At 43.5% G+C, this 16,903-nt stretch overlaps 1 protein-coding gene across 1 annotated transcript in view; it reads right to left on the minus strand.

The window, feature by feature from the left end:
* Epas1 (endothelial PAS domain protein 1) overlaps nt 1-16,903 on the minus strand; it is a 91,644-nt gene that overhangs the window by 40,259 nt on the left and 34,482 nt on the right. The window contains 1 exon segment of the mRNA XM_048352996.1: nt 692-882. Within this exon segment, the coding sequence (XP_048208953.1) occupies nt 692-882 (191 nt within the window).

Here is a 16,903-nt window from a genome sequence, read left to right on the forward strand (position 1 = left end):
AATTTAGACAAGACCTGAAACTGGACAACTTCTCAGGCCTCTTCTTCCTGGCTAGCACTAACAGGAAAATTTTTTTCAGGAATGTAATTTTATGAGAAATGAACATTTTTATGGACTGCAGATTGCAGAGATCCCAGGAAGGGAGAGAATGCACTGGGTTCACTGGGGAGCGGCGATGCTCTATGCTCTCATCTGCCAAACGCTCCCCAATGGGAATGAGCAGCATATCTAAGTCATTGCCTCAGGCAATTTTCACAGACCCTGTGCAGTCATCAGGTCTAACCTCATCATGCAGGTGAGGACACTGAGGATCAGAGAGACCAAATGATCTGCCTGGCTTAACTAGCTAGAAAGAGGAACAAGATGGGAGCTAGCTGGAAAACAAGAATTGAAACAACTCCACTTCCTATAGATTCTAGTGTGGAGTAAGGGTCTAACCACCTTTTTGCTTCCCAGTATTCACTTTGCCTATACTTGCTCTCCTCCTTCCTGCCATACTCATTGTAAAGGCTGTTGCTACAGTGGCCATCACTGTTTTACAGGAAGCACTGCTGATAGCCTTCCTGTGAATGGATGTTTGCAGAGTGGGGTGTCTGGGAAGAAGGTCTCATATCTCTGGCACCACAAGGACCCACGTGTAGGGACATGTGAATAAGAATCCCATGCCACCTTTGGGGACTTACAATCTTACCTGAGGACAAGAGCTTGTGTGTTCGCAGAAAGCTGATAGCCAGGCGCATGATGGAGGCCTTGTCCAGATGGGAACTCACGCTGTGAGGCAGGGGTAGCTCATGGGCCAACTCACAGAAAACCTCAGTCTCCTTGCTGCGACGGCACCTGGCAGCATCTCGAGACTTCTCCTTCCTCCTCTCTGAGCTGCTCCTAAATAGAGCGACAGGGGTTAGTCTCTATGGGTTACTGTCATCCTATCACACTTCTGGTCAAGTTATGGCTATAAACCCCCAAACTGAACTGATCTGGGTTCACACCAGTCACTGAAGCCATGCACAACCTGCTTTAGGTTGTTGGCTCTGCTTTGGTGTGTGTTTTCTCAGTGGCCTTCCTATCTGGCATTCTATGATATCCAGTATAGGGCTTCCTGTAGCAAAAAAAGCCAGACAAGATATGCTGGTTAGTTAACTGGTAATGCCTGGGACCTGGTCCTAAGTTATCTGGGGCAAGGGTCAATGTCCAGAAACAGAAAGGGGAAGAAGCTATGATCACTGGGTCAGGTGGCTCCGTCAGAGGCCCTAGAGAACAAGAGGAAAGCCTACTTCAAGCCTGACTTTTTGTGCATAAGATGGACTGAAAAAAAATTAAGCCCAATACTGGATCTTAGAATCTATTTTTTTCTAAATCAGAAAGTGGTTTCCATAGTAGCGACTGAAAACACCACTACATCCTAAGGACAATTACTCACATATGCTTCAGGCTACAGTCCCAAAGTGCGGTCCTGCTGAGGGTTAATTGCCTGTCTCATGTCCATTTTCCTCTTCATTGTAGGATAGAAAAACTATGAGACATTCTAAAACCTGCTTTTTTTTTTTTGAGGAGTGCTAAATAAATACTGAGTCTTGTTATAAGGCCTATATGAAGTTCTCCCGCAAGAAAATAAATTCAGGGTATTAGAATTGTAATTGCTAGCTCTGTAAACTTACATTATTTAAACTGCTTGGCCGTAGGTTCTTCCTTTGTAAAAATGATAATAGGAGTACCCACCTCACAGAATTATATGAGCACTAAATGTGATCATTTATGTAAAATCTGTAGCAACAGGCCCATCCCAGCTGTAAGCAATCAGTATTAGCTAGTAGTCACAAAATATCTGTCCATGAAAAGATGATCATGAGAGTAAAAACGTTGCTAAACAGGACAAGAAAATCCTATTTTTGTAGAAAATCATGGATTATATATAATACTTCCTATACATGATGAAGAAGGTCTAGAAACATAAAAAAAATATTATCTAAAAAAAAAAAACCTCCAAATGAGCGGGTTGGGAATGTGGTTTAGTGGTAGAGTGCTTGCCTAGCATGCATGAAGCCCTGGGTTCAATTCTTCAGTACCACATAAACAGAAAAAGCCAGAAGTAGCACTGTGGCTCAAGTGGTAGAGTGCTAGCTTTGAGCAAAAGAAGCTTAGGGACAGTGCCCAGACCCTGAGTTCAAGCCCCAGGACTAGCAAAAAACCAAAACCAAAACAAAAAATAATCTCCAAATGAACAATTATTCTTATAGTAAGCATATATATATATATATACTAGGTATTATTTTAAGTAATACTGTTTGTTTTGATCTGAAAAACTATCCTCAGAAACATCACTATCACCATCCCTAATTTACAGGTGGCAGAACAGTCTCATCACAGTAGTTATGTAAGTCACTATGGCTACTGGCCAATAGACAGGTAAGTGGACTTTTGCCCTGGGCCAGATGGGCCACAGAATCCAGGCACTTGGCCATCAAATACTGTCCTGACTCTAATTTAAGACTTAGCAATTGCGCAGTAGTAAGGGCTAGGGGAGAAATTTCCCCTAGTGATTATATATTTCTTAATGTTTCCATAAATAACCTACATTGCTTGTCTGAATAAAGAAGTTTGTTTTGTATTTTTGTAGAAAGTCGCCAGTGCAATTTGTGGGTCTCAAGGCCTTAATGCAACCAGCTTCAGCTCGCTCACTCTATCCTGCTTTCAGAGACTGCCAGAACCAAGGTCTACTTCTCCTTTTGTTTGGCTTTACAGCCTGTTATCTCAACAGAAAATCAGTATTTTGGGATTCACGGAATGCTGACACGCCTTGCAACCACCTCAAGATTTGGGGCAGAAGCACTGTTTTGACTTTACAACATACTTCATTTTCAAAGACAGAACGTCCAGCTCTCTGCATGGATTACACATCGTATATAATTCAGACTGCGAGAAGAATTGTCCAACAGCTGGTGACGGTCAGGAAGAACCTTCAGAGAAATTGTGAAATGAGTCATTTTTTTTCTTCTGTCTCCTGATTCTATGTTCTTTAAGCTTTGTTTCCTTCCCTCTCCCAGATTTCCATTCACTCAAGGCTCCCACTCTTGTACCCCAATCATTTTCACCATTTCAGAACCTGTTTTGAGGGCTGGTTTTACTTTTGTGACTAGACTTTAAGGGCAGCTTGTACATTAGTCCCTTGAATTCTCATCTTCACCTTGACCTCTGGTTGAGGGGATGGGGGATACAAAAATTGTTGGCATTCTGATGCAGGGAAGGAAGGTGGAAGGGGAAAGAACCACTAACCACTGGACATACCACAGGTTTCAATATGAGAGCCATAGAAGAATTATTAGGTCCCATTGTCTAGCACCAACCAAACAACAGCATCATCACTTAATCTAGGCATAGCGGTGGCATTGAGAGAAGTCATCTTAGGGCAGAGATCCTAAGCTATACAGACGGTGACATTAATAGCAACATCTATAGCACAAACCTTCCCCTTGTCTTTGCCCTGACTTTGAGAAGAAAAACCCCTAAGGCAGAAGAAGAATCAGGTAGAGAAAAGGCTGTCTGGGGCCAGTGCTCTACTTGACAGCTGCATTAGCCATCTCAGTTCTGCCATGTTCATTCCATCATATAAACATTTATTGACACCTACTTGTGCATCTGGCACTACATCAAGAATCCTGTTATCATGTTCTTACCCACATAGCATGGTAGGTATTGCTTGCACAATTGACAACTGTGAAAACTGAGGCCCAGGCATTCCCATGTCATTTGCCCAAGATCACACCTAACCCTTTAGAGGCACCTAACCCTTTGGAGGGCTTAAAACCAGTAAGCAGACTCTTACAAGTTCTAAGTAACTTTACACAGGGAACCCTGTGTAATTCCATCCTTACAACCATATGAAGAGGACAAGGTAGGACTAGCCAGTGCCCTCATTTCAGAGATCCAATGAATTAGCTAACTTGCCTAGGGCAATGAGCTAATTACTGATTACTAGCCTAGAGACCAGGACCCTCCACCTCCCTTCCCTCTGCATAACTGAAGGAGACAGTGACTTTGGCAAGAAAGACATAACATTTTACCATTTAGAAAAAGGAAGACAGGACTTTCATCATCAGCCCCTTGATTAAAAGTTAAACCCCCCATTTAGCTACTCAGGTCTTATAGTTGCACTCTAGGACTTAGTATAATTTCAATTAGATTATTTAGCTAACCTTGACACAGCCCAGAGATGTCTGTCTAATGTTGAGTCTTAGAAAAACAAACAAAAACCTGTCACACTGGACACTGCAATCATTTAATTAGCAACACCGAAGAGCAAGAATAATTAACAAGGCGCAGGTAAGACTTCCCTAAGCCCAACCAATGCATATACACTACTGATTTCAAGTGTGTGTGTGGGGGGTGGAAATTAGGTAAGGTGGGGTTCTAATACATTGTTCAGATTTGGGAGAAGGAAGTATATTCCTTAGGCTCTGAAATCCTTGCCTGTAAAATGGGCACAATCTCATGTCTTATGGGACAAACGAATGAGTGTGGAAGTACTAGAAAGTTCTTAGATGAAAGCCATCTTGGAAAACATAATAAAAACCATTTTCTGGCTAACCTACACCTTAGTCATGTCACATTCAGACTCTGGCCATACACTTGTTTCTTATCACCAGATAGACTGTCTTGGGAATGGAAAATGTGTCCAGCAGGCCAATCCTGCCCAGCACTTTGTATCAGTGGTGCTACATCTTTGGCCAATCAAGTGTTTCATTTCCTAACGTACCTGCCCTTCTTGATATTTCCTAGATGGATCCTAGAACCAACTTAATAGATTCACTTTCATTTTTTTCTTTATAAAGTGATAATCCCAAACTTTGTGTATTAGTAGGATTCTTTGGCTTCTCCTAAAATGATACTTAATCCTACAATATTTCTAACTCATAAAAGGCTAAGAAAAATTGTACTCCAAACCCCTCCTCCTATCCTTCTTGGATATTCTGCTCCCACAGGATGGCCCTGCACAGCACATGGTATAAGGGAAGAAATATATGGCCTTCAGGTGGTTGTGGTTTACTGTGTCTTCTTGCACACCCAGAAGTATTTTCTGAGTTCAGAGTTGGCCCCATGACTACCAGAGAGTGGATGAGGCACCAAGCCCTCGCTCTCAAGGAGCATGCAGTCTTGTGAGGGAGCCTGCAAGCTGCCTCCTCTAGCCACAGGAATGAGCACAGACAATGCACAATAAAGGGGGTTAAAAAAAACCCCAAATGGTCACAAACATGGACAGGGATCTACCTAGGGGAGCAGAATTTCAGGAGGATAAATAGCAACACCCTTATAATACCTTAGCAGCTTGAAGAGCACATTTTTTACACCTCTGTTATTTCATTCACACAACCATCCTAAAAGATAGGAGCTAGTATCTTTATTTCATAGGGGAGAATATGAAGATCTGTAGAGCTTAAATCAGTTGCTAATGAAGATGTCTCAAACTTAGTTCTTCTGGATCGCAAATCAGAGGCTTTGCCATTGGCAGCGAGGCTGAGTGCTGTGTTAGAGACTGTCTCACAAATTGGCTGTTTGTCCATACTAGGAAAAGAAGAAGAGGCTTAAGATTTATAAAAGAGTGATACAAATTCCTTGGAGTGGGGTTCTTCCTTTAAATAAGCACTCCTTCACATTAGTAATAACCTAGAACCTTAGGAGTAGGATTAGGAAGCAATATCGGAGTTCACCTGGGGTGTGAGGAGGAGGAGCAGTGTTGAGGGACTTAGCTAATGCAGCCCCCTCCTCATTGCTGTAGAGCTGGGTGTTATCAGATGTGATTTCACAGTGATCCATAAAACAACCCCGCAGCAGTATATCTAATCATACCGCAGTTGGAGAATAAGAAGTTTTTGATCTGAGGATTTTGTTTGTTCGTTATATGTGCAAAAATTTATACCTGTTCTCCCCAAGTTGGAAATCCACATGACTCTGAAACATTTGACCCATAATACAGAATGCAACCACTTCAAGATCAAGTAGCTGGTCAAAAGATAAAGCAAGGGCCAGGTGCCGGTGGTTCATGCACTCTGTAATCCTAGTTACTCAAGAGGCTAAGAGCTGAGGATTGAAGTTGGAAGCTATCTGGAGAAGGAAAGTCCAAGAGTCTCTAATCTAAAAAAAAAATAACACCAAAAACATGGAAATAGAGATGTGTCTCAAGGGGTAGAGCAGTAGCCTTGATCAAAAAAAGCTTAGGGACAGTGCCCAGGCTCTGAGTTCAGCTTGAGCACGCGCGCACACAGAGATAAAACTAGGACAAGGTCCATGGTGTGTCTCATATCTTTAATCCCAAGTCGGGGTGGGGTGTTAGGAGAACTGCAGTTTGAGGCCAACAATGGCCTAAAAACCTACAAGACTGCATCTCAACAAACACTCCTGGAGTGGTATTTCTTATCTGTAATCCCAGTTATGCCAGGAGTAAAGGTAGGAGGCTGACTGTCCAAGGTCAGCCTAGAGAAAAAAAATGCAAGACCCTACCTGAAATACTAGAGCAAAAAGGTCTGGGAGTTATTCAAATGACAGGGCAGCAACCATGAGGGTCTGAGTTCAAACTCTAGTACCACCAAAACAAAACAAAAGTGACTGTCCAGAAACATTAAGTACAGTTAGTCCCTTGATATTAGTGAAGAATTAGTTCCAGGACCTCCTGTGGATATTCAAATCCACAAGTCCTTTATCATAACATAGTATAATATTTGTACACAACATCTCATACACTTTAAATCACCTTTGGATCACGTATGATGTCTAACACAATATGAGTGCTATGTAAACATTTGTTATACCATATTGCTTAGGGAATAACGAAGTCTGATGTGTCCAATATAGACAATATTTTTCTCCAAGCATTTTTAATCAGCAGTTGGCTGAGCCAAAGAATGTAGAACCTGGGGATATGAAGTGTTGTTTATGCTCTAAGGCAACCAGGAAAACTTCTTTGCTCAGACCACATGTGACTTTTGGGTCACTGCTGTAAGTGTGGCAATGGGTCCCTGCTGAAGTCATTAATACACAGTGACTTACTATTGGTCAAGATGATACTGGTTTCTGACTTCCAGGTAAAAATCGCCTGAAAAACAACATCGGTCCCTAAATGTCACTAACTGCATTATGGAAGTTAGTTTCTTAATTAGCTAAAGGCTCTTGACTTTAGAATGGTAAGAATTCACATGCCTAAATACCTATGGCCATCAGGATACCCAAACCACATGCCTATTGCCCTGTAAGGTTAAGTGCCCGGGAGTAGAATGGATTTCAGATGCTTGGGGTGAAGAACGGGAGCTAACTAGAGCAACTTGGTTGATTCTGCTGGTTGGTGGGGAAATTCTATGCTCATGCCAAACTCACAGGTCGAAAACCCAGGTCTACTTCTAAAACTAACCACCCCTTTCCCTCTACCATGCACTGTGTCCAGCGAATTTGGAGATACCATCATACGCCAAACAGGTATATATCTAGAGGATGATGAGGCCATAACTTCAGTAGACACATGGCTATAGCATGAGGGGGGTGAAAATAAGAAAATAGAAATCTGAAGTCAGTTCCCTTTACAGCAGTCACTTCCAGAAAAGATTGTAATTTTATTCTAGGGAGGTGGCTGCTACTCTAAGTGGAATTAATTTAAGAGCCACAAAAGAAAATCAGTCTCAACACTTCATCTTGTATGTATCATTTTCAACCCTAAATGATCTCTAGTTTAGTCACTCTGTAGTCACTAGACTAGACTGGAAAGCTTGTAGTTTTCACAAAGAATAAAACATGCCCTTAAGAGATAACATTTTGCCATCACTTAGAGCACTCAAAAAAAGACAAGGCAACTCAAAAGAACTTTTCTACATGTAATTCCAAAGGGTGATAAAGATATTTTTTATGAAGGTAGAGTTTCTGTGGCCAACTTTTTGGAAACATTTTGATGTTTGTCTAAAGGCAATAGTGGTTAGTCAGAGGCATCTATTTTATAGTGAGGAAAAGGTATCAAATGTCATAGACAGTTGAAATGGAAAATAATAAATTATCAAATTCAGGAGAAATGAGGAAGGTCAAACAGACCAGGAAAAGGGCAAAAAAAGACATCAATAAGCTCAAATAGACACACCTTTTGTGAGAGGCATGGTCTCTGCTCTGAAACAGAGAACTAAAAACACAGAGTAAGACATCCAACAACCTTAGGGAAGGGACTAAGAGGAGGGAAGACATGAGGGTTGGAAGGGCCAAAGTAGGGGCAGATGTTTTCACCCATCCCTTCCCTGTAGAAAAAGTCCTGGAAAGTGTCTCACAGGCAATTCCTCTCCTCGGGGTTCAGCCCCCAGCTGCCTGACCGGCTCTGAGGGTCAGTGTCCCTGAAGCAGAGGGCCTGGACTGCATTCAGAGCTGACAGTAATGTCTGAGGCTCACCCAGTTTGGCCCTCTAATGGTCATTTCTGCTTGGGGCTGACTGGAGATGCTTATCTGCTGGTCTCCTCTGCTGCAGGCAGCCTTGGAGAAGAGAGCAACAGATTCAATTACCAAGCAGTCCATCTGGGGCTCCAGATACCCAGCTCCTTACGTCATCTAAGGACATATGGAGTTGCTAGCCCAGCTGGAAAGCTGTGCATGGACAGGAGTAGCTGTGACAAACTGTCTTGTGCTTTGCTTCACCAACCCAAGCCCTAGCTAGCCCTTTAGTCTAAATTTTAATATCCCCCCTTCAAATGCTTGTGTTGAAAGCCTCACCTTCAGCATGATTGCTTTTGGAGGTGTGGCCTTGGACATGTGATTGAATTAGCTTAAGGCTAATTAGCTAAACACTCTTGACTTTAGAATGGTAAGAATTCACATGCCTAAATACCTACGGCCATCAGGATACCCAAACCACATGCCTATTGCCCTGTAAAGTTAAGTGCCCGGGAGTAGAATGGATTTCAGATGCTTGGGGTGAAGAACGGGAGCTAACTAGAGCAACTTGGTTGATTCTGCTGGTTGGTGGGGAAATTCTATGCTCATGCCAAACTCACAGGTCGAAAACCCAGGTCTACTTCTAAAACTAACCACCCCTTTCCCTCTGAGGGTCAGTGTCCCTGAGGGTGTGTGTAGCCCTCATTAATGGGATTGATGTCCCCTAAAGAAGCCCATGAAAGATCCCTTTCCATACTGTGGTAACAAATAAGGGGCCATTCTAGGAGTTAGGAATAGGGCCTTCATCAGACATTGTGCTAGTGCCTTGATTTTGTCTGCCCAGTGTCTAGTCCTCAGCTTACACTATTTTGTTCTAACAGTCTGAACAGAACAATACAGTGGACACTCTATTTAACATATCAGTGAACAAACCACTCTGCATTTGTGCTACATGTTATACTTTATAAGAAGGAACAGCTATCATCATTTCCATTTTAGAGACAAAGGAGGCTAAGCTTAGAAAGGGAATGAGACAAGATGGGATGTGGAACAAAACTCATGAAGTCTGATGAAGACACATGAATGGAGAGCCATTGATAATCAGTGCTAGACATGCAGCTCAATTGGAAAAATACCTTCATTATATATCTCATAACTCAGCCTTTCCTAACAGATCTTTTTTCTTTCTTTTGTCACATGCAAATATTTAATACTATTCACATTACATGTTCATAGAGAGCTGGTGGGAAGAGATGGAAAAGGTACTGTTCTACATAGTCACTCAGAAATCCAAGTTGAGGAGACTCTCATCTGGTAACTACTATTCCAGCTACAACCTGGAACAATTGGGTTGCTCTGTGAGTTCTCCTTGGTACAGGAAGAAAAGATTGGAGGAACATTCTAGTGCTGAGTGTCTTGGGCCTGGACTTACAAATATCATTTCTGCCCATGGCTCATTAACCTTAACTAATGGTACACCTATAACCTAATTGAGAAGGAGGCAGAAGAGGGGAACATAAGGAAACTTGTAGAAAGGTTGAGGAATCCTATCTCTGCTCCCTAGAAGCTATTGTAGCAGAATGCGGATGTAAGAAGATGACTGGGCAATGGACAGGACTACCCTATAGATAAAATGTCTGCTAATCATTAGTTCTGTTTGACAAATATTCCCAGTCCTTTTTCATAGCATATAACAGATCTTTTTCTTAAAAAATGTGTTGGTAGAGATAAGTGTAATACTGTACATATTTGGGACAGGCAACTTTACAAATTCAGAAAGGTTTAAAGAAAAGAGATCTCAAAAGTCTTATGGATTTGTACTTTGCTTTTTAAAAAATTTTAAACACACCACATTATTAAAATTGTTTTTTCCAAAATGTTCCTAGCAGACAGCAAAAACATATGTGCATAGATCACTATATATTTAACCAGCCCTGTTCAGATCTGGCTTCCAATTTTTAGCTGTTGTAAATAACAATCTGATGCCACCTTTGCATCAGATATATTACTTTCTAATTTCTTTTTTATAATAAAAAATGACATGAATTGGGAACTAGTGGCTCATGTCTATAATCCTAGCTACTCAAGAGGCTGAAATCTGAGGATCAAGCCACTTCAGGTAGAAGAAGCCAAGCAAGAGATGAGTCCCTGAGTTCAAATTGTGGTACACACACACACACACACACACATGCGCGCGCGCACACACACGCACACGCACACGCACGCGGGTCTATACTCAGTTTCTAGGAAGTTCCCCATAGCAGCGTTATGGTGAAAGTTTATAGGAGCCCTGGCAGAGGGTGCAGAAGAAGGCAACAGGGGGAAGGAAAACCAAATGTATACATTCTCTCTGAATCTAGGCTCAATCTGCTTTCTTTGCTCATACTGGCTCTCTTGGGTTTCCTCTGTATAGCTAGCCTAGTGTATCTGAAGAGTGATGACCAATTATACTGAAATGGGAGGTTCTCTTTGATTCTAACCCAGTCCTCAGAAGCTGCATAAGCTGTGGCTTATCAGGGCCTCTTCCCTCTATGCAAAAGTATCATTCTTTTCATCTTTTCATTCCCTACATCCAGTACAGCAATATCTTTTTATGGGTAGCATTTTAACCCATAAAAGGGCAAGAAAATAAGCAGTGTCAGGGGCTTTTGTCTGGCTGTCCATTGCTCCCTGTGGCCCCTGGTGACCTCTACTGCCTGACCCCAAAACTGTAGAGATGCCAGCTAAGGAACTAATTAGCCACAGAGGCTGAGATGCTGCTATTGCTGCTGCTGCCATGACTAGCCAACACCACTGGTAATCTTTTCTGGTTAACAAAGAATTCTCATCCCTCTGCCTGAAACAAGTCTCCTGAGATGGGTATGGCCTTATCCCATGTGACATAAGACACAGTCCCCCATGGATGGATATTAGTGCATGCCCACTACCCATTCAGTGATGGAATCAGCACTCACACCTGCACCATTGGACCCTGCACTCCACATTGGGTGGTGATCCTCCAAATGCCGACCAGCAGGTCCTCCTGCAGGCTCAAAGGCCTCAGTGAGTTGTGTATATGAGGGTAAACCTTCCAAGGACACTGAATTTGAAGAGAATTTGGAAGCATGCCATCTTGGTCTGGAAAGAGGGACAATCTAGCCACATTTTGACCTAGGTCAATCCTGAAAGGGGTAAGCCAGCCGTGGATGGAGGATTTTCTCTTGCTTGAAGTTGTCTGAGACAAAGACAGAGGAAGCAGGACAGGAGGGAAAGGGATGAGATAGGGTGGGAGATGTAGTTCACTGGTAGAATGCTTGCCTAACACACACAGTGCTTGGGTTCAATCACCTGCACTGCAAGAAAAGAGAGAAGGAAAAGGAGAGGGAGAGGAGGAGATATGGGGGGGGGGAGTGGCTCCTGCAGGTAAGCATTTCATTCTCCCTATTTCTCTGGGGCCATTTCTTGTGGGCATAAGGTATTCCCCACATCTAAGATGGTACCTGATGGAACTAGGGTTTTTCCTTAGGACTGGCTTCTGCTCACTGCTACCCCTCTTGCTTTGGATCCCACAAGTACCCAACATCATAATCTGTGGTTTGGCTTAAGCCATTGTGTGTGTGCAGCTAGCCTGTTTCTACAACTCTGCCTTTTGCTAAGAAAACTGACAAAGAAATTGCACAGCAGTAAGAGAGAGAGAGAAAAAAAAACCCAGACAGACAGAGACAGAGACAGAGAACAGAGACAGAGGAGAGAGCCTGATATGTACAATGGATTCTCAGGCAGAAAGCACTCTGTGGTACAGTGGAAAGCAGTTGCCAGTCCCCTAAAACCTTACAAGACACAGATCTTGCTTCTGGCCCTCCCTCCCCACAGCCTTCTGGAACATTCATTATTCATCACCTTGGCCTGTCTATGGTGTGTTCCTCTCATGACGTCTGTTTCCTCCAGTAAGGTATGACCTGTGCTGACTGGCTTCAGACATTACACAAGACACAGTCAGCCCCGTGTTGCTCCCTCCTTTATTTCACCCAAGTAAATTATACCGTCTTCTGGGAAAGGCCCACATCCTTAGTTCTTTTGATGTACTACAAAGTAGAGACATAGAATTTTGCAAATTATCTGTTCTAGGTCTTTCCTAAGAATATTAATCTAGTGTTTAAGTAGATTAAGAATTCTCCATCTCAGAAGAGTAGTTGGTACAGAGAGATTAAAAGATAAGAGGTAGAAAGAGAGTGGGAGGGAAGGAGAGAGAGAATGTGTGTGTGTGTGTGTGTGTGTATGTGTTTGTGTTTATGTGTGTGTGTATGTATGTGACTTATCAACACTGAATAAAATCTGGGTTCTGACAGTGGGGTCACATAGTCCAACACTTCTTGATCTTCGCTGTTCCCACAAACCACCAAGGATACTGTTTCAAGTCACTCTCTCTGGAGGCATGTGATGGAGCCTGAGCATCTATATATTTCTAGCAACCTCTCAGATGATGCATGATTTTGCTGGTCTGTGATCCCACACTTGTATGCATGAGATCTGGACATCATGGAGATGTTACCTGGCAGTATTAGTGTGATTTGATGCCATCTTTATCCAGAGGCAGCTGACATTTAACAAAGCAGATCTTCCAAGAGGACAACCCCTATTTTCTTTGTGCATTTCTTTACAGGACTTCATTAAGCCCTACTTTGATAGCATTCTTTTTCCCTATTTTTAATGAATCCATCTTTCAGGCTCAACTCATACCCTAATTCCCCCAGAGGCACTCCCCCCACCCCCCAAAAAAACCCTCCTTTTTCTATGGCACTTCTCTTCCTGGGCCTAATTAATTAAAGGCCACTCTATCTTGTTGGCTGTGTGTGTGTGTGTGTGTGTGTGTGTGTGTGTGTTATGCATGCATGTGTGTAAATATCTTGTTGCTTTATGGACCACAAGTGCCCAGATGCCCCCATCTCCCACTTCTGAGAATCCTTCACAGGGTCCTGAGCAGGCAACTGGATAAACACCTGCTAATGGGTGTAAGAACATTTCAAGTGTTCCCTTCACTCTTGGGTTTTCCATCTCAGGGACAAAAGAGAAAGTGATCCCAGCTGTCTTGGCCTCCAGCCCCAGCCCTAGCTCTAGACCCCACTTGCTCCTGGAACTGCAGCTGGGCCAGCTTAGGTTTATTTTGCTCTCTGCAGCTCCTCTTCCTTTCAGGGAAGAGTTAATGAACTGGGAAGGCTGCTTCCCACTTGGAAATCTCCATTTCCTCCTGCAGTGTGAACAAGAGAACTCTATCGACAGAGGCTGAGCAGGGCCAACTGCACAGGGAGTGAACTCACTCTGAATGGGGCTGTTCTAAAGCCCGCCAAGTCAAGTCATTAAGATGCCAGCCTTGAGGTGCAGCCCCCAGCGTCACCTCTGGATAGTCATATCCCCAAGTCCGCTGCCGGCAGGGGATGAATGGCGAGCACAGAGCCCGTGAAAGCAAGCTCTGTCATGAGCAGGAGTAGAGGACCACTTCTCCCTGTAGGGTGGGGGTAGGATGTTGTGGAAGTACAAAAGTAGAAACCCTTCTACACCATGAGCCAAAATGAATCCTCTGATTTACATAGAGTTGCCAAAACCCAATTGCTCCTCAAAAGGCCAAAGGGAATGGGGAGGTAATAATAACATTAGAGAAAATATGTACAATGCCAAAAATAATCACTGTGTCATGAGAAAACAGAGCCAGGCTGCCTCAGGGACCATGCTGGGTATATTCAGGAAGGAGGGGGCAGAGAGTCCTCTGGCAGGGTCAGCAGACATTCTGAGTGGGGGGGAAAAATGCCCTAACTGGACTCAACAGTTGGCAGGAAGAGAGAACTGTTCTCAAATACAGAATATGATTTTACAGTTTGGTTTTCTTCTTTATTTCAGTACTTTAATATGAAAGGAAATAACATTTGTTTCATTTTTTAATCAGGACTGATGCTTGATCGCATGTTCATGGTAAAACATACTAAGTCCTGGCCTACTAATTCCAAATTGAAGCCAGAACTTCTAGTGTCTAGTATTTTAAGTATTTCAAAGCAAAAAGGGTGCTGGCTGGTGGCTCACACCTGTACTCCTAGCTACTCAGGAGGCTGAGAGCTGAGGATCTTGGTTTGAAGCCAGCCTGGGCAAGAAAGGCCACAAGATTATCCCCCAATTAACCACCTAAAAATGGGAAGTGGAGCTGTGACTCAAAGAGGTGCTAGCCTTGAGCAAAAGAAAAACAAACAAACAACAACAACGACAAAAAGAAAAAGCTCAGGGACAGCACTCAGGCCCTGAGTTCAAGCCCCATGACTAACAAAAACAAAACAACAACAAAAAGCAGAACTAAAGCAAGGGTGGAAAGCTTGGGAAGTTATTGGATGGGAGTAACAAAGTGCTGCGACCATCCTGTAACCCCTTCTTCCTGCCCTATTGGAAAAAAAAAAAAAAGACAAAAGGTAGACCAGAAAAAGCAAAAGAGCCAGTTGGTCAAGAGTCCCTCCTAAATGCCCTATAGGAAGAATTCTGGTTTGCAGCCTGTTTACATGGTCATATGTCTGGGGTGTGTGTGCTGATTCAGGGCCATGGCGCAAGTCCTTGCTTTCTCCCAATTCTGAGAAGTGAGATGTTTATGAACACTGAGGACGCTTTGCTCCATTTTTTTTTTTTTTGCAAACAAATCATCAAAACCCACAGGAAATGCTCAAAGTCTTCCCCCACTTCTCAAATGATAGCACAGAGCTATCTGGGAAATGGAGCTGTGTTTTCCTCCCATCACAGCTTATTCCTTCCACTCATTCCACAAGTATGAGTCTGTCTTCATGTGCTGGGGCCATGAGCAACAGAATGGCATGTGGAGCAATTCTTCCCGACTTCAGGGAGCTTGCAGAGAAGTGAGAATGAAGTCCTGGAGTAATGGCTAACAATTAGTGCCATGAGAGTTTGCGTTTGCAAGGCTGGAGGAGACTGGCAGAATTCTGTGCTGGATAAGAAGATTTCATGGAGTAGGATATAAGGAAACAATCAAGAGAAGAGAGGTAGGACAAAGATCCTGCTGGGGTAATGGCAGGTATCAGTGGTGAGAACAGTAACTCAGAGTGGGCCAAGGCAGTATATTAGTCAGAGTGGGGAAAATATACTGTTGAGTAGCCACAAGATGCTAAGGAAGAGGCAGATGATTAATCAGGGGCTATGGTGCCAGTGATGGGCAGTGCAGGAACTACCTTGACTGGCTATAGTTTGGCCACACTGGACAGAAAGTTTGAGAATGTCTTTTTTTGGCACCAAAGCCAGGGAAAATGAATCCCTTTGTTAGAAGCTCTAACTATGGTAGCAGCCTCTGGGGTTCCTCACGCTGGAGCTTGGCTATATCCACAGAGACCTCAACCTCAGTAAGGCATTCTTGCTGAACAGCCAGTCGCAGTGTTGTCCATGTGTGAAAAACAAACTTTACCCAAGCTGCATGCCTCGTCAGCCTCCAGTGGAGTTCCCCACCCCCAAGATGTTAGCCCTACTCTTTCAGGTGCTTCCCCTTGCTGCTCACCTCCTGCCCAAGAAAAATGAAATTCCAATCAGGCTCACCAGCCCACCACCCTTTCTGCCAAACAATGTCCACCACCATTTTAAACTGGAAGTGGCTTCCTACTTGTCCTACAAACTGCCAAATTCAGCAAGCTCCTTGAAGTCTCCCAGCCCCTTGAAATGTTCTCCTGACATTCCAAACCTTCTCACTTTACAGCCACTACAGGCCTGCCACCTCCACAGAGGTTCTTCTGGTCATTCAACCCAGCTTATCCTGATCTCTCCTCCTCAGCCCTGCCCTGAACACAAAGAGAACTGATCTGTGCCACTTAACTGCAGGGTGCCAGCCCCTGGTTATTTCTTATCTAAGGGTGATCTCTGAGGTCACAGGCAAAATGGCAAATTTATGGGTCACAGTACTTACCTTGATAACAGCAGTGTCATTAGCTCTTTTAAAAATACAGTGGCCAATTGGAGTGAAGATGAGAGCACCTGGGGTCCTCAGCTTTAGGATGGGTATTTCAGAGTTCTAATGTTCTGTTGCTTCCCAGCAGAAAGTGGATCAACAACAAGGCATAATGGTGGCTGCACTCATTATCACATTACTTAATACCCCATGACTCCTCACAGTCCCCAGATCCTCGTATCCTAAGGCTGTTTTCCCTGCAGAAGTGACTGCTTGTGCCTGCTGTCCAGTCATAGCTATATTCTTTGAGCCAGCTGCCAGTGGGTTCTTGCTCAGACATGGGCAGTTCCCCTTTCCCACTTATACTTTCCCCCTAAGAAGCCAGAGAGGCTTCTTCTGCCTTGATGTAACAGAACAATCTATTGCCTAACACCACCCATTGCCCAAAGCCTTTACATCACATGTGTGGGTGCCCTTCTTGGAGTCAGATTTCTAGCAGGGAGGATGCTAGGTCCTGGCCAGGATTCTGCCCCTTTGGTGATGTTACATGGAGGCAAGAAAATAGGACAAGACTCTCCTCAGCCCCAAGAAGAAACTAAGAAACATAAAAGT

This window comes from Perognathus longimembris, chromosome 8 (genome assembly GCF_023159225.1).
Source record: "Perognathus longimembris pacificus isolate PPM17 chromosome 8, ASM2315922v1, whole genome shotgun sequence".
NCBI lineage: Eukaryota > Metazoa > Chordata > Mammalia > Rodentia > Heteromyidae > Perognathus > Perognathus longimembris.